The sequence below is a fragment of the Xenopus laevis genome, chromosome 7S (assembly GCF_017654675.1).
Source record: "Xenopus laevis strain J_2021 chromosome 7S, Xenopus_laevis_v10.1, whole genome shotgun sequence".
In the NCBI taxonomy this organism is placed as follows: domain Eukaryota; kingdom Metazoa; phylum Chordata; class Amphibia; order Anura; family Pipidae; genus Xenopus; species Xenopus laevis.
Genome location: NC_054384.1, coordinates 83,416,158 through 83,443,500, shown reverse-complemented (window position 1 = coordinate 83,443,500; position 27,343 = coordinate 83,416,158). Strand labels below are relative to the sequence as shown.

At 38.6% G+C, this 27,343-nt stretch overlaps 1 protein-coding gene across 1 annotated transcript in view; it reads left to right on the top strand.

Annotated features, from left to right (window-relative positions):
- Nucleotides 1–13,027: 13,027 nt before the first annotated feature.
- The window catches only part of prdm2.S (PR domain containing 2, with ZNF domain S homeolog), a gene marked incomplete at its 5' end in the record, with an annotated part of 65,002 nt that continues 50,686 nt past the window's right edge, over nt 13,028–27,343 (top strand). Inside the window, 2 exon segments of the mRNA NM_001094549.1 lie at nt 13,028–13,271; nt 24,321–24,390. Of these exon segments, the coding sequence (NP_001088018.1) occupies nt 24,382–24,390 (9 nt within the window).

Genomic DNA, 27,343 nt, shown 5'->3' with positions numbered 1-27,343 from the left:
TACTGAACCCGAATCCTAATTTGCATATGCCTCCCCACACCTAATTTGCATATGCAAATTCGGATTCAGTTTGGCCTGGCAGAACGATTTGGCTGATTCCGAATCCTGCTGAAAAGGCCCGAATCCTGGCCAAATCCCTATGGGCATTTTTGCCACTGGGGAAGTCACTATAAAAATTGTAAATAAGCCCTTAAATCTAGATTCCTGGCCACAAAACACAACCTCTGGGTTGTACTGGGAGTAGAAGCTGCCAGATGAGTAGTAGACTCATACAACCACACTTACATGCCTGGTATATGTAAAAATAATACATTTCTGGTTAGCCTGGTATGTGTATAGAGATACTGTCATAGAAGAAGGATACTGTCAAGCAAAGGGGAGTGTCCCCAAAACGTTGCATCACCGCACAATAAACGAGCAGGTTGTTCCCTGCAACGCTAATTGCCTTGTGTGCCGATATCCTTCTTCTATGACCAATTGTGAGGTTGCTGATACTCTAATATTGTGCACCGGGCTGATTTCTTTGAGAGTGTGCGATTTTTCTAAATTGCTTGTATAGAGATACTGTGACATCATCATGACAATACTGCTCCCTTATTATAACCCCCTTTTATATTTACATTTTTTGCTTCATTTTAACCCCTCTGGAAGGGGGGCTGCCTTAAAGTGCCAGGTACAGTTCTGAGTAGCTTCCAGATAATGGATTTTTATGTGATTTGGATCACATATTTTAGCAGAAGCTGCGGAGAAATGTATTAACTAAATGTAGCAAATTGTAACAATTCAGAATCTGCTCCTGGATCACTGAGTTGCCAGACTGAAACACCAGAGACAAGAACATTAAAATCAACTGAAAAAAAGTGCTTGGAAGGTGGACAACCCCTTAAGTCTACTAAAAAGTAATTTCAACATTGAGTAAACCCAATAATAAACCAAATGCATCCAGTAAAGATTAACTGTATGGTTTAAAATTTGAATCTATGGGAGATAGTCTTTCTGTAATTTGGAACTTTCTGGATAACAGGTTTCTGGATAATGAATCTCATAGTGTACTGTGTTTTCAGGCAATTCCCGTGTGAATGGGAGAGATTTGTAGTCGTTTTCTGCACCCACAGTACTACAAAACCCTCCAATCCTTGCCCTAAATCTTTATTTCAAAAAAATCCAGAACTCTTGGACGTTACAGCCTTGTAAACAGTGAGAACAGTGACACTTAGTGGGAAAAAAAAGAAATAAAGTGCCCTGTGATTTTCCCTTCTAAGAAATGTATAAGGGTCTCTTGTTTAAACTTGCCCCGTAGGGAAGGGGGTGTGGGCATATGAAAACTTCCTGCCAGTCTTGTATTTCTAGCCAGCTCCCTGACTTCCATACAAAGGCACTTTCTCTAGCACACGTCAGTTGTGGCTAAGGCAACTTTTTGTAATCAGCGTATGTTTTGAATCGCACAAGTTGCTGGATAAACACTCATGATAACTGTTTGCTTAATGATAATGAATATGCTATGCTATCAGAGAATGAATAAAAATCCATTGAAAATCTATCAAATATGTTATTAGTTCCGATTGCTGGCAATGGAACACACCAAGGTGTGTAGCAAAACATCATGTATTATTTGTATTATTATTATTATTATTACTATATTTCATTTCAATCCCAAGTGTTTGCCAAAAACTGCCTAGAATAATAAAATAAAATTTGGTATAATATCTATGAACGTTGTTTTCTTTCAAACACAAGGACATATTATGTTTTACATTCTTATATTCTACATGCTCATCCTACAAGTCAGTGTCACAAGTCTGTGATATTATTGAACTGCAGTCTAGCAAGGTTGAACTGGTCAATTAGAGGCCCTTGTGGTCCTAGACCCAGATGAACTCCAATCTAGGAAAATTGTTATGAGTCCTTCCTTATTTCCAACACAAGTCAGTCTCAGATTGGAATGCCCACCAGAAAACCTTAGCGAAGTGATCCCCAACCAGTGACTCACAAGCAACATGTTGCTCACCAACCCCTTGGATGTTGCCCCCAGTGGCCTCAAAGCAGGTGCTTATTTTTGTATTCCAGGAAAGTTGTGTGGGAATATAGACCAGATGTACTGCCAAACAGAGCCTCCTATAAACTATCAATACACAGAGGGGGTACCAAATAGCCAACCACACCCCTCATTTGGCACCACCAGGAACCTTTTGCATGCCTGTGTTGTTCCCCAACTCTTTTTACTTTTGAATGTGGACTATGGATAAAAAACTCCCACCTTAGAGTATAGACCCACTCTTTAAAATATTTGAAACCCTCACGTCACCCAGCCACAGCCGCTTTAATATAGTTTATTTTATTTACATATTATAATGTATTCTCCCATCTATGTTGCTTTGCTTTCATACAGAAAATGGGAATTACTTTTAAATAAATGATGATTACCCCTAGGCCCACCAAAAGTTTTCAGCCCGGACACAGGCCATAACACCTAAAATGTTTAACACAGTCTCCATTTAATTGTTGTGAGGGTGGGTACTAGGAGGCCCAGTCAGCAAATGTTTGTTAGTGAACCAGCTTCCTACTTCATGCTTATTACAAGGGTGATGGATCTGGGAACCAAAATACCATGTTTACTTTATAATTTGAGTATGGGTGTGAAACTGTCTTTTCATTTAACTGAGCATCTAACTTACCATAATGCTTAGGAACAGGATTGCTGGGTAAACCCATGTGCCCACTATTCTATTGACCATGGCTAGAAGAAGAGACCCCAGTGAATGTGAGAAATGTGAATGATGGGAACAGTGGAGCAACAGTGACGATGACAGCTTAATTTAGTGATGTTTAATGAGGAACAATGGATGAAGTAATGTTAACTTGGAAGTCCATGGTTTAAAAAAGGCTGATATTCTGGTGCCTCTGTGGTTAGCATTGCTGCCTTGAAGGCTGGGGTCTTGAGTTAAAAACTGTTCTACATATACATTATCTAAATGCATCCACAATGACAATAGTATTGTGGTTGTTCCATATGCATTTTATACATTATAATTTACACATAAATGCACATCTTTCTGTACTGTGTGTTTTTTAAATAGATGTACATTGGAAAGTTGCTTAGCATTACAGATATAGCTAACTAAACCTGTAACAAACTTTGCATTTTTTATTACAAATCCCATTAGGTCCAATGTGTCCAGGCTCTGCTCATCCAGCTGAAGCATTCTCAAATTTGAGCTGCACAGATCTTAAAATAAAACAAAATATAAGATGATATATTTTTAATCAGCATCTTGGGGCTCAGATGTGCAATAAAGGGTGCAACAAATCAGGCTTTTATGGAGGGGGACATACAGTATTTGGGGTTGGAGCTAAAAAACAAACATCTCATTGGTTGCTCTGCACATGGGGAGACATTCTGCCTTTTATTACACATAGCTGTTTGTTGACAGATCCTATTTGTCCACTTTTCCTTTCTTTGAATATAATATTTTTTCTATCTCCGACAGATTGTCTGAATAAAGACTTTTATGAAGAGACAATACACATGCAGATCTCATCAACTTGAAGACACATATGCAGTCAGCTGTTAAAGATAAAACATCTTGTCAGTGAGAGTGACACATTTGTCACAAGAGATAATATCATATTTTTACACTGTAGGATAGGAGGAGGTATATTATAAATTACTGTGACAGATGTGGTGAGAAAGTCTCACTAAAAGAAAACAACATTGTATCTTTTTGGAAAGCATTTTGCTCAGTCTGTGAATGTACAAGGGAGGTGATAATCTCTACAGATAGAGCAGCCTCAGCATAATTTTGTACCATGTGTGAAAATTGTTAGGATGGCATTATATTTGCCTCTCAGCATCACAATGATGTTTTTATGTTATGCTGTAGTAGGCACAATTGTGCTTCATGTATTGACTCAGCCTGCAGAAGAAAACGCTGGAATCAGGGGTATAACTACAGAGGAAGCAGACAATGCAGCTGCAGGGGGGCCGAGGCGGTATAGTCGCCCCATGAGGCCCTAATATACAATTTCAATAAATATTGGTAAAAAAGGTCAACCTACTTTTGGAGGACTGAAAAAAAATTGCTGGGGCCCAGTAATATCTAGTTATGCCACTGCCTGGAATTACTGCCTTCATTGTGGCAGTAGCTCCAGGGTTCCCCTGAGGACAATAGGCGCATTGCCAAACAATTCATCAATTGCAATAAGAAATCTCTAAGAAACACACGTTGCAGCACTCCGAATCCTGTGACTCGGAGTGCTGCAATGTGTGTTTCTTGGAGTTATACGTGGGTCCCTGTCAGGGGAACCAGCAGCTTGCACCCAAAGCTACAACCAACAAGCGGTAAGTTATAGTTCAGCATTGCCTGCATTTGATTGCAATAAAAAATCTTTTTATGAAAAGATACACAATGATTTTTTTTAGTATATACAATACATATCAAACTAAAGTGCAAATACATACCACCTCAGTACAAAAAAGGAAAGCTGTACAAGGAAGCGGATATACTTGCCAAGGAATAAGAATCACCCCAATGATTCAGCGTAAAAGCCTTTGTTAAGGGGAATTCCCCTTGAAAAATGCTTAAACACTGAAACGTTGGGATGTTGTATATACTGAGATTTTTGTTGTATATACTGAGATTGGAAGTGTCCAATTTGGGCTACCTAGATGGGGGGGGGATTTGGATTTTATGCACCTGAATTAATTATATTACACTGTTGTGCTGTTATTTGCTGTGCTACAGATCTGGACTGGGAGTCAAAATAGGCCCTGGCATTTCAAGTACACAGAGGCCCAACCAGCCCACTCAACAGAGACTGTCTATGGCATCTTACAGCAGCCCCTCTGGCATTTGCCAGAACTCAGATTGCCACATAAGAGCAAGTGCAAGGAGTATGTTAAGGTACAGGAATTACATCAATAAGCCCAACAATTGTACCTGGTTTTGTGCAAAAGCAAAAATAAATTCCTTATCTACTACTAGATCCTTCAAGAGGACATAAAGCCACCCATTAGTAGATTAGTAGGATCTTGGGTCCATTTTAAAGTGCTAAAAAGTTTTCTTATGGTGACACCGGTTTGGAATTCTCTACAAGAAGCAGCTGTACAGGCAGACACAATAGGTAGCAGGAGGAAGTTGGTTTTTAAGAAAATGGATATATATAATAGTGACAATGAACAGAATCTTAAGGGAACAGTTCAGCTCAGATTCAAAAGCAACAGTTATGACCCATATGCCCCTCAAGTCGCTGATTGGTTACTGATTGGTAACCAATCAGTGGAAACCAAGAGAGCTGAAAAGCAGGAAGTAGTGTTCTGTCTATGATGTTACACATCCTGTCACTCCAGCCTTTATACATTACATTTTTGGCTAACTAACTATAATAGGAACATTTTTTATTTTTTATTTTGCACAGCCTATTAACCCATTTGGAGTCTGCTTCTTGGTAGTGACCCATGAGTATGTGTGGCAGAGGGGGGTAGCAGGTGACCCAAGATTTTGCTCCTGTTGTGGGCCATCTGTGAATATGTGCAGATGAGACTCCTAAAAATAATTTTCCTAGGGGTGGGTCATGTGGTTGCAATATTAATGAGCCTTATTATCTGCATTCATAATCACTCTATCGTCTCTATGTAACCCCAAAATATTTAACATTTGAGATCACAAATTAGATTACTTAGATTACCAGTGCAGAGATAATGCCCTTGCCTCATGGAATCCCGCTAACAAAACAGTCACAACAAAGGCTGAAGGGAGGGGGTTGCATACTGGTAATCTAATCATATCTATCATATCTATCTGCTTTGCAAGAAGCAAACATGGAGACACTTCAGTTTCCTTGTTTCCCTTGTTTAGTTTAAGAAGTAAAAAAAAACATCAATTGTTTTGGGGATTAAAAAAAGAGGCAAACAGTGTGTTTATCACAAATTGTATTTGTGCATTGCACTCATGTTGAACAAGGAGGTATTCGGCCCCTTTAAAGAATTAAAATCCTGTGATTTATACAATTCAAAAACAATGTCACAATGTCACTACAATGGAAACTAAATGTTTAAACCTTCATTTATAATAACAGAAACATTAATTTAACACAAGTTTCTAATACAATGAGAACATAGTACATGAGGGCATTATATAGAGACTTCATTGTGTGATGAGGGTATTATATAAATATTAATAACAAACACGTAACCAACAGTGTAATTCATGGATGAACTGATATGAGAAAGACACTACTGATAAATGTATAAGTGAATGGTGAGTGACACCTAGTGATCAAACATGTAAATGCTATAGGAAATAGAAACAAGTGAATGTACCAGAACTGTTATCCAGTATTCAGTGGAGTTCTTAAACACAAATGGCACTTACTTTATTTGCAGCTCTGAATAAATGGGACACATTTTCCCTAGGGGCAAACATTAGGGAAAATTACATAATAGTTCCACTAAATCAGGTTTTAATAAAGTTAAAGGAGAACTAAATTTCCCTAATAAGAAAAGCCCCCACCTACTACCCTAGGTAGACCACGCACCCTGCTTCCCACCCCCACCCCCCACGGTTAGCCCTGAAATTGCTCCTAAGAGTCTGTTCATGAGCTCTTAGGGGCAATTTCAGGGGTAACTAACTATGCGGGGGGGAAGCAGGAAGGGGGGACTACCTAGGGTAGTAGATAGGGGCTTTTCTTATGGGGGGGGTTTATTTCTCCTTTAAGTACAAAATTGTGAAACAGAAGAAAGAAAAGGCTATGTTCCCTTTTAAGCAACTGCAATCATACAATATTAGTATGAAGGGATGGTGTGAAGGGTGAGAATCATGGATTACCAACTGGCATTAAATGGCCTTTGGGAAGACAGAGCTACTGCTGCGGGTAAGATAGGTCTGTTTTTGCCATTGCTTTATAGATGTAAATCCACATTTTGCCATGCAAACGTGTGTGTGTCATCTTATTTCATTGGTTAATATTCTAATTCATAGTTTTCCTATCTGGCATTACAGCCACCAGCAAACTACTGCAAACATATTCAATAGATGCATCAAAAAGATGTATCAAGATGGGCTACAACTAACCTCTCTCAAACCTTGTGCAAGTTTATTTTTTTTTTTGAAAATTGTTTTTATTAATTTTGTAGCATGTTATACACTTCCTGGATTTTCTCATCCAGTTACTAGTACAGTAGTCAGTGGTCTTGTAGTACATGCATTGTATAGAAAAATAAATAAAGTAAGTAGAAAAGAAATGTAACTTTAACCTGAGTTAACATGGTGATACGTTTGTATTCAGCGAATATTGAGATTAAATACAAATTCAACAGGCTAAAATTAAATAAGATGTCAGAAGCCTATTAGTGCGTTGACTCCTGGGGGCAGACTGTAAAGGTATTCCAGTTCTTGGGAACGTATTTTGGATGTAATGATTTGTTTCTTGTACTAATGAGTTACCCCTCAAAATTTCTGTCATACCAAGTTGAGTTTGTGAAGGTGTGGGTTGTTAAGTATTTTGATATATGTGGTCCAAGTAAGTTTAATTTTTTTACAAGCGACAAGTCCTAAAAAATGGAACAATTTAAGATCAGGGGTTCTAATGCTGATTTTGTCATGGGAAGAGACCTCAAGGTTTTGATCATTGAGACAGAACTGGGCATTATTTATGCAGAGAAAGCTAACACACAGAAATACATAAAAGCAAAGAGCTCATCCCAGCTGCTGCTAAGAAAGGATTGGATGAAAGCAGAACAATCTCCTATTTCAGGGAGAGCTGTCATCCCTGAATTTAGATTCAACACAGAAATATGAAGATTTGAACTCTTAATGCAAGCACTTCCTACGTCCTAACTGTGCCATGTCTTGGGTAACTACCACAATTATGTAAAGTTATCAGGCAGTGCAGGTGGAAGCAGCAAGTCGGAACACAAGAAGGTTGTTACTCACCCACTACTATAGCTACTATAAGGTACAAGTAGGACTAGGGCAAATACCTCACTGTTGTGATAGAACTACTTCAAGCAAGCAATAAATACATGGTCTGTACTTACTGATGTAGACAGGTGTGCTGCCCTGAACCAGAAAGCATGAGGGCAGATAAACCATAAGGAAAAAATGGGGACAACCCAGGTAAAAACTGCTTTTAACAAAAACATCAGTTTTATTAGAAAAAAACATTAGGAACATATGCTTCTGTTAAAGGTATACTTGTTGTAAAAAAAAAAAAAAAGACAAATTTTTAGTAATAGTCTTTATGTACAATACACAATATATGTATATGCATAAGGCTGTTGGCTGAATTATACAGCACATAGTTATTCGAGTTCCACATGTATATTAAAAGGGAAACAGTATATCTTTTTAAGACAGTAGGAATCTGCATCACCAGGGTGGATTTTTGAGTGTAAAACACACTTAGTAGACGGATATTGGCATTGTTTTATAATCCTACTAATGCAGTATTTTGGCTGGGCTCATCCCCTGTGATGTCATACCATACCCTTTAGGATGCTAAGCTATGACCCCTGCATGGAGCAATGTAGTTATTATTCAGTACTGCAATACCAATCATAGTTAATTCAGCCTTCAAAGATGCTAGGGAAACTACAGTAATGTAGTTCCCCTAAGTGTTTCCATTAAGGTAAGATATGTTGCCCACAGTCAAACCTGTGCTACCATAATATACCTCCAGAAAAGTTTTGCCACAATATAATATTAAGATCAGTGTGAGTAAAAGATTTTATCATGGGAAAATGTGAAGGGAGGCAATTAATACGTTTTGCTTGGCGTGATCTTAACATTATATTATGACAAGTCATTTTCAGGAGATTGGCCATCAGTAGTAGCACAGATGTGCTATCACCCTTAAATACAATACAACGTTTTTTTTAAAAATCCATGTAAGTGTTAGGAATGCAACAGTCTACAGCCTCTTCAGTTTAACCTCTATCACATTTTCATCTTTAGGACAATGGCTAGGGTTCCCTACTGACCATTATTTTACTGGCCTGGCTGGTAACATTCATGCTTGGAACCATTATGATAAAAGGGGTTGTTCACATTCCAAACTGTTTTTTTTTTTTCAGTTCAGTTGGTTCAGATTGTTCAGTGGATATATAGATAGACTTTTTTCAATTAATTTGAATCTTATATTTTTTGCCATATTTCTAGAATTGAAGTTTAAAATTTAATGTCTACGAAGATTCTCATTTACCTAGGTCATGATATACAGTATAGAACAATAAATTAATCTAGTAGAATTAAGTCAAGGGCAACTGCACTTTTAGAGTTTTTCCTTGAAAAGTTTCACCACTTAACCGAGTGGCTTCTTCACTTCAACTGAAGAAGCCACTCGGATGAGCAGGGAAACGTTTTCAAGAACAACTCTAAGGGGCAGATTTATCAAAGTGTAAATTTAGAACTCAACACAATGTGCCCCTGAATGTCTAGTTGCCTTTGATTATACACAGGCCCGGACTGGCAATCTGTTGGTTTTGGCAAATGCCAGAGCAGCTGCTGTATGGTTCCATAGAAAGTTACCATATAGTGGGCTGGTAGGGGGCTGTTTGGGCCTCTGTGGACTTGGAATAGCAGGTCCAATTTTGACTCCCAGTCCAGGCCTGATTATACAGGTATGGGATCAGTTATCCGGAAACCCGTTATCCAGAAAGTTCAGAATAACGGAATGAACATCTCCCATAGACTCCATTATAATCAAATAATCCACATTTTTAAAAAGTATTCCCTTTTCCCTCTATAATAATAAAACAGTAGCATGTACTTGATCCAAACTAGATATAAATTAATCCTTATTGGGAGCAGAACCAGCCTATTGTGTTTATTTAATGTTTACATGATGTTCTAGTAGACTTAAGGTATGAAGATCTAAATTACGGAAAGATCCATTATCTGGAACACCCCAGGTCCCATACCTGTACTATATATTTTAAGTTTAATGTTTCTGGTGATTCAGTCTGGCAGCTCAGTGATCCATGTTACAATTTGCTACATTAGTTGATACTTTTCTCAGCAGTATCTGTGGCATATTAGCAACTATTGTATCAATTATATCAGCTGCTTTTAATGAAACTTAGGGATTCTGCTCAGCAGGACCAAAGATAAGAAATGTATCAACTAAAAGTATCAATTTTAGAGTTGTCAACCCCCCAGCTGCTTTAGAAAGACAGAGTAAAAATTAAACGTCACACTTCAATATCAGAAAAACAGTAACAAATAGAAAACCGAAAACAACTGAAAAAGTCTAAATTCTAGTGAACTATTTGAAACAAACTGAACTGAAGAATGTGTTGGAAGGTGAATAACCCCTTTAATTGGAAAGAAAGATAAAGATAGGTTGTTTTTTTCAGAAAAGGTTGAATCCCTATCCCTAACAACTGCAAGTGGATCTAAAAATGTGCCCTTTTGTCCTAGCAGTTGCAAGTGCATTAAAATCATACAGAGGCTGAGCAGAGGGGGAATGCTGTACAATACATGGTATGTAAAAGATTTTATTAGCTCAGATACACAAGGGTGTATATATCTCCAGTTCGATATAATTCAAGGTAAAAACTGAGGGTTATTAATTTGTTAACAGCAATGCAGTCAGTTTAGATTTCAATCAGATTTGGTGTACGTATTTCTACTTTTTACAAAAAGGCGAATTTAGCAAAAAAATGTATTAAGAAGGTATATACAGCCATCCATCAGTTGGGCAACATGAACCCAACATTTTTCTTTACCACAACCCAATGCATCATAATAAAAAAAAAAAGGGGCACTTCGTTTGCCCATGAGCAGTAACCCAGGGCAATCAATCTGCAGGTAGAATTTACTGGTCACCTCTTTAAAAGCAAACATTTAATTGGTTACTATGGGTTACTGTTCCAGGGCAAACTTAGTACTTTTTACTGCATATGGGGATTCTTAAAGGGGAACTATCATGAAAATTAAAATGTATTTATTCATCTTCACTATTCCTCTCTCAGCATCTGTTTCTCTTCATTCTCTCTACATACAACAGTTGGGTGTCAGATATTCATTGACAATTAGATCCAATATATTTTATAGTGGGGCTCATTTTGCCTAGAAGATGTATTAGAGCTCACTCAGAAATCCTGTATCTCTACATGCAGGATTTGTGCAAAGGCAGTTATTTAATTAGATTTTGTTTGTACTGGAATCAATTTTTTGAGTGAGATCTAATTCATCTGCTAGGAAAGGAAGCCCCCCTATAAGATATATTGGATCTAACTGTCAATGAATATCTAATACCCAACTTCATGAAGGCAGAATGAAGAGAAACAGATGCTGAGAGAGGAATAGTGAGTATAAACTTGATTATTTCAGAAACGATCCAGAATATTTAATTGATTGTATTTACAACGTTTCTTATTTCAGTATGACGAAGCTTATATTAAATTTTCATTTTTGCCATGGTTCCCCTTTAATCAGCACAGAAGCCTTTATCAAAGCATAGCCTTAGCATACAGTGTTAACTATATCCTTATAAAACATGTGCAATGTAATAAACACTAACATTGTCGGACTGGGACACCACGAGCCCACCAAAAACCCTTTGACCAGGGGCCCACCCAAAAACCTTTAGACCAGGGGCCCACTGTAAGTATTAATTTCTTCCTCTATTCTCCTAGTCTTTTTTCTTTACATACTATAACCTATTATTCCATCTATGTAGCCTCTTTATTCTCATATAAATAGGGAATGGACATGAAATAAGCCAAATATTTAGAAGCAGGAGGGCCCACTGACACCTGGGCCCACCGAGTTTTCCTGGTATCCTGGTGGGCCAGTCCGACACTGACCACTAATAATCAGAATTCAGTGAACAGGCCTGGTATGTTCTGTAGGTTCTGGCAAATGCCAGAGGGTTGTTGTAAGATGCCATAGACACTCACTATTTAGTGGGCTGGTGGGGTCCTGTTTGGGCCTCTTTGTAGCTTGTTGGGGCCTCTGGGTACCTGAAATACCAGGGCCTATTTTGATTCTCAGTCCAGACAAGTCAGTGAAACATGTAGAAAGGTACCTTATTGGATTCATGATCTGGTCTCCATGCAGACAGGCAGGACTTTGTAAATATCCCACTGATATCAATACATTCCATACATCTATCTGTATGAGAGAGTATCCTTTAGAATACACCTCCCCACCCCCCAATAAAATCCTTATGTGTCAATGTGCCCAACATTGGACACCTGGTTCCCCAAGCAGTGTCGGACTGGCCCACCGGGATACCAGGAAAACTCACGAGGGTTGCCACCTTTTAAAAAAAAAAATTACCGCCCAGTGGTGGGGGTGGAAAATAAAGGGGTGGGATGTGATGCAAAAAGGGGCGGAGCCAATGAGGGGTAATATAAAAGGGGCAGAGCCACATGGTGGTGTCACAACATCGGAGGGCAAGGGATTTTGTAAATGGTATTATAAATTACCGGCAGCTACATTGCCGGTAAATTTGTAATACCGGCCGCGGCAGGTGTTTTACCGGCTAGGGCGGTAAAATACCAGATGGGTAGCAACACTAGAGTCAGTGGGCCCTCTTGCTTCTAACCATTTATCCTATTTAATGGTCATTCTCTATTTCTTTATGGGGGAAATGCTTAATAATGGAAGAATATAGTAAGTAGATATAAAATACTAGGAGAATAAACAGGTTGAGTGAGGAGAGGAGGAATAATATTTTGGAAAGTGGGTCCATGGTCTAAAGGTTTTCTGGTTGGCCCCTGGCATCCCAGTCCAACACTGTTCCCCAAGAGACCTATCTTAGCTCGTCAAGCTCCCCCTACAATAAAATGGACTCTCCTTGCTGCCCCCTGGCGCAAGGCCTGGAGGGGGAGGAGTCACAATGCATTGGGAGAGTTAGGACCCTGCGGCCGAGCACAATAGACAAGCAGTGGCACAAGGCAGCCTGGGATAAGGAATCACGCCCCCAAGGCGAGCTGGATGCGTTATCTGTCAGCTATCAGTCATGAACAAAGCACTCTGTGCCTAACACTCCCGGCCGCCCGTATAGAGAGACACGTCTTTGTATTAGTGACGGGGAACGTAAAACAGCTTTGTTGATACTTGCGGTTCCCGCGTTTCGCGACAGTAAAGACACGCGGGGCTCTTTAAGGCTAGTGTCGGCTGGTGCTGAAGCTGAGCATGCTGGGAGTACTGTTCAGTCCCGGGGCCTGTGCTGGGAGGTGACACTCGGGGTAGCTCGGCTGCTACTGTCTGTCAGTTGGACTGTAAAGCGGTAAAGCGCGCTCGTGCGGACCGGATCGAGGGCAGGTAAGTTGTGCTGTGTGTGTTTAGTCCGATGGGCGGGTCAGTTGTATACAGGCAATGCGCACAGACAGGGCACTGGCACCCCAGCAAGTTGGCATAGAAACCTGGAGCTGATTGGGATGCTCGGGCATGGCTGCCTCCTGCTTGGCACAACACAACGCTGGGGATGGGACAATGGTCCGTGCGGTTTTGTTTGTGCTCTTTGTTGTTCCTTATACTTTATTGTGAGACATTGTATTGCAGGGCTGCACTGGTTTCCTCACAGCCCTACATTCTCCTTCCTTCAACAAATAGATTGGTACTAAATCTACTTTAGGGACTGTATCAACCCAGTCTTTCCTGTAAATCTGTGACCAATTCTCCAGACGCCCAGTGAAATCAGCACAATCAGCCATAGCCCTACACTTGCTGGCTGGCAACTTTCTGGAAGGTTCTGGGAGTTGTAGCTTGCTATTTGCATTTTTTTTGGGAGGTGCAGGTTGGGTATCACCTTTTATTTTTCATATATGTCTGTGTCTTATTCCTCGGAGAAAGAAACTGTTGTCGCACTAGTTGCATTATCTCATATGGTCAATTTCTGTGACTGGCAGCTAGTGAGAAGCCATCATTAATATAGGTGACAGTTTGAGTACTAAGTAGTTGTAGGGGGCCTGCACATGAAGTGGCAAATGCTGTTTATGTTTTCCAATCCCATTATTTGGGCCCGAGAGGGTCCACTGAGCGGCTTTTTTTTTTTAAATTTATTTTCACAAGCGGTAGTGCCCAGACACCTTGTCAGGCACCCTTCATTTGTGTAACGAGCAGCATCACTGATAAGATACGGCTTAGGGTAAGGCCACACTGGGCGTTTTGGGGAGATTTGGTCGCCTGGCAACTAATCACCTCGTCTTCTGAGCGACAATCTCCCCGAACTGCCTCAGCGTGTTTTCCCATTGGCTATAATGAAAACACACATCAATGCGGTTTCTATAGTTGCCCGAAGTTGTCTCGTGGAGGAAAGTTTGGGCGACTTTGGAAAACGCATCGCCGCGTGTGAGCGCAGGCGACATTTCATTATAGCCTATGGGAAAACATGCTTAGGGCAGTTCGGGGAGATTGTCGCTCAGAAGACGGGGCGATTAGTCGCCAGGTGACAATCTCGCCGAATCTCCTCGTGTGAACTAACACTCAGAGAGGCACCACTAATTGGATTAATGGTGAAATCACACGTGCCTCAGTTATCAGGGTTTAAGACCAGTTGCACCTACCCTGGCTTTGTTCTATTGTTAGTATAGGTAGGACCCTAGGAAAATATGGAAAGGAAAAATTCTTTTCATCTTGTTTGTGAAGATTCGCATTCATCCAGGTCATGGTTTATCTGTAGAAATAAGTCTAATCAACTGGACTTGCTGTTTTTTTTTTTTTATTTGCTTGAAGACGTTTCACCAGTCATCCAACTGGCTTTCTCAATTCAGAGTTGAATCTTTTCATCTTGTCACAATTTGACAGTGTGCCACTGTGTAAAAAATATGGTTTTCATACCATGCTACAAATATAATGCCGTTATATTATTTTTAATTATTATTATTTTTTTTAAGGAGATCTTTTGTGTAAAAATTAAGAATGTACCAGTGCATTTTATACTCATTTAGATATAGAAGAATTGTGCTTTTAAAAAGTAATGTTTCAGGCTGATTTATTGAATATTTCTGCAAAAACCTTAATAATGCCTCCCTTCTCTTCCACTTCCCGTGCCTGAATTCCCAGGCTGAGCAGGGGAGCCGGCAGCTCTCCACTCACTGCACTGTAGGACAGGAACCAATCAGCAGCTAGCAGGACCTGATAGGGAACTGAAGCCTGTCTGTGCTTGTGTGACTGCAGGGCTGTGATTGGCTGTCCCATTCCTTCTGTGCTTCTGGCAGGGACCGGTAGGACACGCCCACCCCTCATTTGAAACACAGACAGGGGCCAGTGAACATCTATAGGGGCTCTGATAAAGGGGCTATTTTTAATGATAATATGAATTTTTAGTACCATGTAGAAGCAACACCATATATTACTCATAATTGCCTACAAAATTAGGGCTTTTTCATTTATCCTACATGTCTTTAATTCTCACAGTCTAATAATGTTACACTGTTTCAACGTTTAATTTATACACATTTTATTTACTTTAGTTTTAGTGCTTTTTTCTGGTGGTGATAGAAACAACTCTCCCCACATGATGCTATTTTGCAACAACTAATTGTCAGTACAGTAGGTTTTCACGTGCAGCCCAGGGTGCTTAATATTTAATTCACAATTGCAGCAGTTTTCATATGGAAAGTGTTCTTTTGGGGTCTTCATTCGCAGGCTTTAGGGCAACTATAAGGATTTTTTGAGCTGGGTGGGGATAATTCCTCAGTGCATAATTGTATTGCAGGTATGGGACCTGTTATCCAGAATGCTCAGGACCTGGGACTTTCTGAATAATGGATCCTTCTGTAATTTGGATCTTCATACCTTAAATCTACTAGAAGATCATTGAAATAGTAAATAAACTCAGTAGGCTGATTTTGCTCCCAATAAGGATTAATTATATCTTAGTTTGGATCAAGTACAAGTTACTGTTTTATTATTACAGAGAAAAAGGAAATCATTTAAAACAAAATTTGATTATTTCTTTATAATGGAGTCTATGGGAGACAGCCTTTCCGTAATTCTTCCTGGATAACGTGTTTCCAGAAATGGATCACATACCTGTACTGTACTTTGAATAAGACATCTGGCCAATTATATATTTCTCATTAAAAGACATCTGGCCCCTTTCTCATATATTTCTCAGTTATACCATTTGTTTCAGCTCTTCTATCTCTGCATTATATTTCGGTGAGTGTGATGCATTTTTGGAAGTGCAATTGCATTCTGATAAATAGAATGTATTTTTCTATTCATAGCAATGGCTTGAGAAATGTAAAGCCATTGTGCACCCACTCATACTTTTGTTTTACTTACTTTCATGCTTCTAGATAAGCCTTAATGAAAAAATAAAATGTAAACCTGGTTAAAAAAAAAAAAAAAATGCATTGCTTGGTAGACAAAGCAAACTTTTCAATGTAAAATCAGCTCGGCAGATAACTGTAAAGTGACAGGAAGGAAGAAATGTATATGTGGTTATTGTGCTGACTGAATCCTTTTAACCCCCTACTTGCTAGAACAGCATGGGATACATAGTCTTTTATTATAAGATATAGAGTTGGATGTGAAAGATGTGCTTAAATGGCGGCCATTTCCTATAGCTGAGTAAGGAAAGGCTGGAAATTAAATTTTTTTTTTTTTTAAAGTTTCTCATCTAAATTAATTTCTACCATGGCACATGACTTTTTTTTTTGTAGCTCAGGGGAAAAGGAATTAGTCGGTAATACTAGCTGTTACAAAAAAAAAAAAAAGAGAGATATAGCTAGTAGTAGTAAACTGCTTGCAGTTCAGTATCACCATAGTAACGGATGAGTATTCAGGGTTCATTCATAGAATGTCATAACGAAGAAGGATTTCACTGGCACACGAAGGTTCTTTCAAGCAGGTACTAGCCCTTGCTGAGTTTATTTGATAAAGGGGTTCACCCTGAAATGCTGCACTTCTGCAAAATAAATTCAGCAAGGGCTAGTACCTGCTTGAAAGAACCTTCGTGTGCCAGTGAAATCCTTCTTTGTTATTACAATTGAGGTTGCCGAGGCCTCCTTCACCGTGCACCGGGTCGTCTTGTCCTGGAGAGCCAGGGTGTGCAAGCGTGTTAATCCTGTACTGTTCATTCATAGAATGTATCATAGGAATGTTATTATAAAAATAGGGTTAATGGAAGTTCCTGCGGCTGTTTACAGTAGTGACTCCAGGATTTGGGATGAAGCTCCCTCATGCTCAAACCCAGCAGCAATCAATATGTTGTTTCAAAGAAATGACACAACCCTTGCTATTTAAAGGTGTATAATTATTTACCCCTGAGCTTTGCTTTCAGTAGACTTAATCCTTGGATTACAGTGTTACTGTATTATCACGATTAGGATGGATTTAGATGGATATAAGCATAATGTTTTGTGAACTGTTAGGACTACAGAAGTCAACTCAATGTGCTTTTGATCTCTTAAAAAATTGTGTATGCTAATTTAGCTGTACATCTTTAAGTACACGTTGCCTTTGCATCCTGTTTTGTAAGCTCCCGAGTTAATATTTTTCTATTCCAGGATGACATTGGCAACACTGAACTAATTTGTGGTTATTCTGTAATATAGTTTTATGTTGCAGCGCCAGAATGCTACAAATGGAAATGTATTCACTACAGTTTATATAGAAAGAGAATTATACTCCATTTATAAGCTGAAGTAAATAAAAGAAATGGCTTCAGCCCTTCATTATATTATGTCTGGCTCCAGGATTGTCACATTACTTTAAATCTAGCTCTGTGAGACATTGCTACTAGCAAAGGTTTTGTCTCAAGAAGCTCTTTATTTGTAGCTAATAAGTCACTTTTGTGCCCAGGCCTTTCACTTTAACTATTTCACAGGCTATATATAGATACATAGAGACTTTCACATGCACTATTAATCTTTAGAAAAAAAGTACCAGCAGCACACTGAATACGCTGTAGTAGTGTACAAAAATAATTTATTGAGCCCACATACAAAAAGGCTTTTTTGAATGTGGGCTCAATAATTTATTTTTGTACACTATTACAGTGTTTTTTAGTGTGCTGTTGGTACTTTTTTCTATATATTGTTGTGACCCGGTGGCAGGAGTGAGTCCTCCAGTACAGCACCTGACACAACAAAAGCACTCCACAAAAGTGAGTATGCACTGTTAGGGGCAGATTTATCAAAGGTCAAAGTGAATTTTTGAATTAAAAAATTTCGAAGTAATTTTTTGGTACTTCGACCATCGAATAGGCCAAATTCGACTTCGATTCGAATTGAAAAACCTTCTAAAATTCGACCACTCGAAAATCGAAGTACTGTCTCTTTAAAAAACGTTGACTTCGCCACCTAAAACCTGCCGAATTGCTGTTTAGCCTATGGGGGACCTCCTAGATTTAAATGGTAAATGGTTCGATCATACGATTTTACTTAGATCGTACTTCGATCGAATATGGCCGTTTTCATAGAAAAAATACTTTGACTATCGAAGTACTCAAATTCGATGGTCGAATTTCGAAGTTTTTTTACTTTGAAATTCAATCCTTGATAAATATGCCCCTAAATCTTTTCACTAGAGGTACACACGACTAGAGCTAATTTCTAACCACAGCCTGGTATATCTGATAGAACCATACTTGCTGCCTAAGGCCAAGTCTGCCCATAATTGCCCATGACCGGAATTAAAGGCACAGTAACACCAAAAAAGTAATGAAAATATAATGATGTGTTGCCCTGCACTGGTAAAACTGATGTGTTTGCTTCAGAAAGACTATTCTAGTTTATATAAGCAAGCTGCTGTTTAGCCATGGGGGCAGCAATTTAAGATGGAAAAAAGAGCATAGGCACAGGTTACACAGAAGATAATATATAAGCTCTGTGGTATACAATGAGATTTTCTGATGTCTATTGTGTATCCTGTGCTTGAATGGTAGCCTCCTTGGCTACACAGCAGCACACTTATATAAACTATAGTAGCTTTTTTTGAAGCAAACACACCATTATATTATATTTTCATTACTTTAAAGGGGTTGTTCGCCTTCAAACAACTAGTTGTTTTCAGATCGATCACCAGAAATAAAGACTTTTTCCAATTACTTTCTGTTTTCTATGTGTGACTGTTTTTCTAATATTGAAGTGTAAAGTGTCATTTTTCACCTTCTAAAGAGCTCTGGGAGGGTTTAGAGTCTGCCCCAGAATCACTGATCTGCCAGACTGAAACCCCAGAGACAGGGACTTTAAACTTAAGCTGGCCATAGATGTTGAGATTTTTAAAAGATCAGATCCTGATCGTGAGACCACGATCTTCTCGAACGATCGTACGATCATACGAATTTACCATCAACTAAAAAGACCAATTTGCCAGGAAAACAAAGGGGAGCTGCCTGCTTGGCCCTGCAAACATAGAGAGATTGCACTGGGGCCGACAAAGATTTTTTGACCTGGACGATCAATTTCCTGACAGATGTCGGCCGAAAAATTGTAAGATGTTCGATCGTTCGAATCCCATTAACCGCACGATAATTTCGAAGGATTGGTCGGACTTCCCTAAGATTTTGGAAAAAAAGTAATTGAAAAAAGTATTTATTTCAGGGGAAGAATCTGAAAACAACTGTGTAACTACGGTATGTCACTGCTTTAATGTATTCCGTAAGAGAAACCCTGTCCAGTGTGTTTTGACTGAAATAGACCCAGTGAGCAGTGACCAGAAGATTTCCCTTAGTCCTGTCACGTCACATATGGGATTTCTCCATCAGTGGGAAAAAAACTCCTTCTTTGTTATTAGTCTAAGGAATAGGCACAAGTGTTGTTTTATGTCCAGTGCACTGACCTCTCAAATAAGTATTTGTGTTAGGGATACACTGAATCCATTATTTTGTGATTTGGCCAAATCCCGAATCCTTCATAAAATCCGAACCCAAATTTGCATATATAAATCAGGTTAAAAAAAGGTTAAAGAGAACTGCAGGGTTAAAAAATATTTAACTTCCTTGCCTGTGTGGAAAAAATACATGTGATTTTTATGATTAGGTTTGTCCAGGCACTTGGATTATGTCGAATCCTGCTGAAAAAATACCCCAGAATCCTGTATTCAGTGCATTACTAATTTGTGGGTGTGGGGGCTCATACTTCTTATTTAGGGCAATGGTACTATGTGTTGTTCACAGTATTGCCCCCTTCCATTTCTATGTCAGTAGATGTAAATGCTCTCACACATCAAGTGATCATAGCAAAGTGCGGGCCTAACAGCACACGTTATTTATGTTATTAAACATAAATGAGAACCGTAACAAACAACAAGAGTCAGACAGCCATACTTATTGATTTGTCTGGGTGCGATGCATGTAGTTAATATCTTGCACAACAGACACCTCTGTTTCGTATTTCATGCTGATTAGATATTATAACAACAAACCATTTGTGAGGAAGTTGGGTATGGGAATCTTAATAAATAATGGTATGTATATGGTATTAATCCTGTATGTAACAGTAACTTGCATCCATCCTTTAAATTAAAAGCCAGGACATTTTTCACCATTTGTTTTCCCCTTAGAATCATTTATTTGATGGAACTTTTAATTTACATACAAAATGTAATAGTTTTTTCAGGGTAAAATAAGCATTGGAACTCTTTGTGCAATTCCATACAAATGCATACAAACAAACAAAATGACCAATAATTGACGCAAGCTGCAAAGACAGCCCTGCCCAAAAGAGCTTGTAGGAGATGGGGCTGAGACACAGAATCCTGACTCCATAAAACCATATATTTGAGGAAATTACAAATGCTGATACAGTTAAAATAAGTATCTTCTACTCCAAACTACCTAACTACAGATATACAATATCATACCTCCCAACATTTTGGAAGTAAAAAGAGGGACAAAAAAAATTTTCTGCACGTAGCGCAGCAATTTTTTGACCACACCCTTTCTGTGGCCACACCCCGTTTTACAAAATTTGGCAGGTTATGAAAGTTTGAAAATATTTCTCCTTATCTAAACTGTGTTTTTGTGTCTCAAAATTGTTACAAAGTATCTTATTTGCACCTGTTAGCTGTTCTGGGCTCTCTGCTAAAAGCCAATTAAGTGAGAAACTTTGTTTCTTTTTCTGGCTGTTCAGTGCAGAGAAAAGAGGGACTTTCCAGTACAAATGAGGGACTGTGGGTTGAGCTGTCAAAAGAGGGACTGTCCCTCCGAAAAAGGGACAGTTGGGAGGTATGCAATATAAATCTTTCTAAAATATGTTCTTGGGGGCAATATATTGATATGCAGAGCATTTCCCAATTATGTGGCTCATTGAAACCCTAAAATATAAATAATGCATAAGAATTTTCATTACTGACATTTAAGCTTGTGCACAACCAACAAATTGCCTGCGCTTTGTGTAAAATTAGCTCACAGTAAACTACAAATTTAGATGAATACAAAATTGTCAAGGTCTTTCAACTCCAAGCTACCAAACAAAATAATGTTTTCTAAAAATCAATCGCAAGCTGTCGGAGCACCAAGGCCCCTTCGTCAGGCAAAATACAAATGAAAGCTAGAAAGGCACAGCATATATTCTGTTAGATCAGGGCAATAAATTAGGACGTTACAGATAGATAGAGATCAAATGTAGCGATAGTACAATGAATTAGGGTGGGTTGTAAATAGTCCAGGAGTCTGGATTCAGTCAGGTCACATAGTGTGACATGAAACCTGACCCTAAATTAAGGCCCTGTCTTAATGTGTTAAATAACTCCATACATTTGAATTCATATATCTTCCTTTCCCGTTCAGTTTTAAAGTTCCCTTTTAGAATTAAGACCTGCATGTCCTGAAGAGTGATTTTGACTGCAGAAATGTTGCCCCACTGGTGTATCACATGATTTGATGTTGATTGGGTACAAATATAAAGCATCATACAGTTAGCCCCATAAATATTTTAAATGAAACAACTCGGATGCAGTTGAACTGCAGACTTTCAGCTTTAATTCAGTGGGTTGAACAAAAAAAAATGCATAAAAATGTGAGGAACTAAAGCCTTTTTTAACACAATCACTTCATTTCAGGGGCGCACAAGTAATTGGACAAATTAAAAATACTTGGTTGAAAACCCTTTGCTGTCAATGACAGCCTGAAGTCAGGCCTTTACTGCAGCAGATTTCAGTTGCTGTTTGTTTGTGGGCCTTTCTTTAGTCTTCAACAAGTGAAATGCATGCTCAATTTGGCCATTCAAGAATAATCCACTTCTTTGCTTTAATAAACTCCTGGGTTGCTTTGGCTGTATGTTTTGGGTCATTGTCCATCTGTATTATGAAACGCCTCCCAATCAATTTAACTGCATTTAGCTGGATTTCAGCAGACATTATGGGGCAAATTTACTTACCTTCGAAGTTGCGCCAGCGTTGGCTTCGCCACACTTCGCCACACTTCGCCAGACGAAGTTTCCCAGAGCGCCGCTAATTCACTAAAATCTGAAGTTGCGCTCAGGGAGGCTAAAGGTAGCGAAGTTGCGCTATCGTTACTTCATCAAGCAAAGCGAAGTTGCGCTAGCGATGCCTAATTTGCATACGGCACCAAGTTAAAGTACAATGGACGTATATGTAGCAGCAAATACATTACACTACACAAGCCTGGGAAAGCTTCATAAAATAAAATAGAGTTGTTATTTTGCCCTATATATGTGCCCACTGTATAGTTTAGGTGCCATATGTTAGGAAATGTAGGGGGAAGGATGGAACCCCCCAAACAAATTACGATCCTTTGATCTTTTTCAGCCTATCATCCTTAAAAAAGTAAAAGACACCGGCATTTTTTGGGACTTAGAAAAAATTTCAGCTTTTTTTAAGCAAGCCCTATCTACTCTATTGCACTTTGTCTGGTTTGAGGTGGCGAAGGCTAGTCTAGCGCAAGAGGTAACGTTACGTTCAGTAAAATGCACAAGTTTTTTCTTGCCATCATTCTGGTAGAGGTTGATCTTGGTTTCATCTGTCCAAAGAACTTTTTTCCAGAACTGTGCTGGCTTTTTAATATGTTTTTTTTAGCAAAGTCCAATCTAGCCTTTCTATGCTTATGAGTGGCTTGCTCCTTGAAGTGCAGCCTCTGTATCTACTTTCATGCAGTCTTCTCTTTATGGTAGACTTGGATATTGATACGCCTAACTCCTGGAGAGTGGTGTTCACTTGTTTGGCTGTTGTGAAGGGGTTTCTGTTCACCATGGAAATGATTCTGAGATCATCCACCACTGTTGTCGTCCGTGGACGTCCAGGTCTTTTGCATTGCTGAGTTCACCAGTGCTTTCTCATGATGTACCAAACTGTAGATTTTGCCACTCCTAATATTGTAGCAATTTCTCGGATTGTTTATTTCTGTTTTCTATTTTAAAAAGTAGTTTTTTAGTATCAGTACCCATGAAATAGCCTTTGAGTCAATTGTCCAATTGCCTTTGAGTCCCTGAAATGAAGTGATTGTGTTAAAAAAAGGCTTTAGTTCCTCACATTTTTATACAATCTTTTTGTTCAACCCACTGAATTAAAGCTGAAAGTCTGCAGTTCAACTGTTTCTTTTAAAATTCATTGTGGTAATGTACAGAACCAAAATTAGAAAAAAGTTGTCTCTGTCCAATTATTTATGGGCCTTACTGTATATATACGTGAAGAATTCAAAACTAGGTGTTATTTAAAAAGTCAGTGCAAACACAACACATTTTATTTGTTCTGTGCATCAAAAAAAAAACCTAAAGTGTAAGGTGACCACCGGAAAACAGCATGTATTAGTAAAGTACACATTCTAATGAATGAGAAATGGGTAAATTGGTTTTTTTGCTCCAAACTGCAAATGTTTGCTCAATTTGTATAAAGTGTCTGATAATAAACCCAAAGCTTGTACTTTATAGATATTTATCTTCAACGTGTACTTGGGTCCAAAGACAAAAAAAAATGTATGATGAATGAAAAAGTCTTCTGAACCTATTGATACCAAATATGCATATCATTATCCAAATATGCATCGGCACAAGGATATAAAAAAATTAATAACTGTTTATATACATAACTGCCTGGGTATGGATCTTTCCATAATTTGGATCTTCACTAGAAAATTTAAACATTAACTAATTCCAATTACTGGTTTGGCTTCCAGTACAGATTAATTATATCTTAGTTGGGCTCAAGTACAAGGTACTGTTTATCAACACAGTGAAAAAGCTAATCATTTTTAATACTTTGGATTATTTGATTATAATGGGGTCTATGGAGATGGCCTTTCTGTAGTCCAGAGCTTTCTGAATAATAGGGTTCCTAATAACAAATCCCAAACCTTTACCTTGTTTCTAATTCTTTTGTTATGGGTTTTATTTTGATTTATGAAAAACTTTAATATATGCATATGTAGATTAATACCTTTTTTTTTTTTTTCATGTTTAGGACTCATGTAATCTTCGAAGGTTTGTGTGTGTCACTTTCTGGAACACAGCAAAAGTTCAGAATGAATGAGGTGAGTTTTCATAAAACAAATTTTTCTGCTTGTTATTGTATTTTGAGAGCACCTGTGCCTACAGTAAAAGTACAAGTAATAGGCACAGATGCTCTCATAATACAAAGCCATAGACCAGTTCCATTCCAGTTTTATCCTGCATTTAACCTATTAGCATAAGCGATACAATCCAAACAGAAATAGTTTTAAAGGGGTTGTTCATCTTCAAAGGGAACTATCATGAAAATGAAAATTTAATAAAAGCTTCAGCATACTGAAATAAGAAACTTTCTAAATACAACCAATTTAAATATTCTACATCATTTCTGAAATAATCAAGTTTATGTTCACTATCCTTCTCTCAGCATCTGTTTCTCTTCATTCTGTCTTCATGCAGCAGTTGGGTGTCAGATATTCATTGACAGTTAGATCCAATATATCTTATAGGGGGGGGGCTTCCTATCCTAGCAGATGTATTAGAGCTCACTCAACTGATTCCTGTACAAACAAAATCTAGAGGGCGGTAAAGTGAAGATAAACTTGATTATTTCAGAAAAGCTATAGAATTTTTAATTGATTTAGCAAGTTTCTTATTTCAGTACGCTGAAGCATATATGACATTTTCATTTTTATGTTCCCCTTTAAATTAACTTTTAGTATGAGATAGACATTAATATTCCGAAACATTTTCCAACTGGTCTTCATTTTTTCTATTTGACTTTCTGTTCATGAACTCCCCAGTGTGGTATTTTAGCAGCTATATGGTGCTTAGGGATGCACTGAATCTAGGCCCGGCCGAACGGAATCCTAATGCAAATTAGGGGCGGGGAGGGAAATCACGTGACTTTTTGTCACCAAACAAGGAAGTAAAACATGTTTTCCCCTTCCCGCCCCTAATTTGGGTTCGGTATTCGGCAGAATCCTTCGCGAATGATTCGGGGGTTCAGCCGAATACAAATTAGTATATTCGGTGCATTCCTAATGGTGCTAGGGTCTTATTTACCCTAGTAACCAGGCAATGGTTTGAATGAGCAGCTGGAATAGGAATAGGTTAGGGACTGACTAGAAGTTTTAAGTTTAGTAATAAAGAGTAAGACTAAAAATACAATTGTAGCCTCACAGAACAACAGTATTTTTGGCTGCTGGGGTTAGTGACCCCCATTTGAAAGCTGAAAAGAGTCAAAAGAAGAAAAACAAATCATTTAAAAACCAAAAAAAATAAAGTAAAAACTAATTGCAAAGTTGCTAACAATATGACATTCACAGGCATCTTAGCACTGACACATATACAATAGAGTAAAATTGTAAACCTTTACTGCATATACCCAAGTCACATATGCCTAGAAGGAGTACAAATGTGTGCCATTAACTCAATAGCATATCTTTTTTCATATTAGGGGCAATTTCAAGTGCATTGATTGCTATGAATGGCCCAAAAGACAGCACCAGAGTGCCCCTATTGACTTGCATATGAATCCCCCTAAATCACTTTTTAGATGATAGTAGCCTGGAAATGCAATCATGTTTATATTATACACTGTAGTTGTAAAGTTTCCATCTCAGGGTAGGACTTCACAATGCGAGAGGACACGTCAAAACGCAGCGTTTTCATCTGACGGTTGGATAAATTTAGTTCTTGCCTGCGATTTCTCCTTCACTTCCTGTTTCTTTAGAACATCCGACATGTCGCATGTGTTTTGATGCTTAGCGATGTGTAGGCTCCTCTCGCATCGTGAAGTCCTACCCTTATTAAAAAGCTGCTGCTGTTCAGATTAGGGATGCACCAAAACCAGGATTCGGCCTTTTTCTGCAGTATTCGGCTGAATCCAATTCCTAATTTCCATATGCAAATTTAGGGGTGAGGAGGGAAATCGTGTGACTTTTAGTCACAAAACAAGGAAGTAAAAAATGTTTTCCCCTTCCCATCCTAATTTGCATATGTAAATTAGGATTCGGTTCAGTATTTGGCGAATCTTTCACGAAGGATTCATCCCTAGTTCAGATGTCGTGTAAAAATAGCTTTTAGCCTAATACAGTTCAGTGATTCAAAGTTTCCAAAGTATCTGCAGAATGTGGAGGTGAAATCATGTCCCCAACTAGAATTATTTTACTGAATCCACAATTATACCTGACTTTTCATTACTTATAAGAAAGGAAGTGTGTTCCTTGCCAGCACACTTGGAATTATGGTCCCCCCTCCCCCAGAAGTTGTTATGCTAGGTGCACATGTGTTGCCTTTTGAAGTCCTATCTGATGTAGCGTATGCTTGTTGGTAATTTTTATTTTTTTTTAAAAATCAGAATTCTTTGGATCATTTTAAAAAAAAAAAAAAAAGTTTGACCAAACTAGAATCCACAATTGGACCTTATTTTTAAAAACCATGATTTAATTGGATGCGGACAAACGCTAAAAAATTCAATCATTCAATTTTTTCCCCCGAATTGCTAAAAAATTTTTCAAGCTTTTTCCATATTTTTTTCCCAAAAAGTCTGAAATAGTTCGATTTTCAGGCTAATTCCAGGGCAGACCACAGGGACCTCTCCCTATCTTCGGAGATTCTGGATCGGATTGACTTTTTCATCCTCGGGGTATTAAAAGATCTTGAAAAATTTGAGATTTTATATTAAAAAAAACACAAAAAAAAACTTTGCATTTGGACTTTAATAAATAACCCCCTCAAACTGACGCTGGTTTCAGTGAAGACTCCGAGAGATTGGTTGCAGCATGAAGTTCTGTGATCCGTGGCGTATAGAGGCAGCGAGGGCCCTGAGTCGTGGGGTCTGCTGCATAGAAACCCCCCTCCTTTTTTTTTATCTCTAAATTTGCATACCCACCTACCGCAACAAGCACAAGGTGGGGGGGGGTGAGGGGGGTTTGCGTCAGGGCTACTGGGCCTCTCCGAACACATTTTTGCGGGGGGGGGGGGTCCAGCACTCACTAGAAAGTGTCCACTGACAAAAAAAAAATACACCTA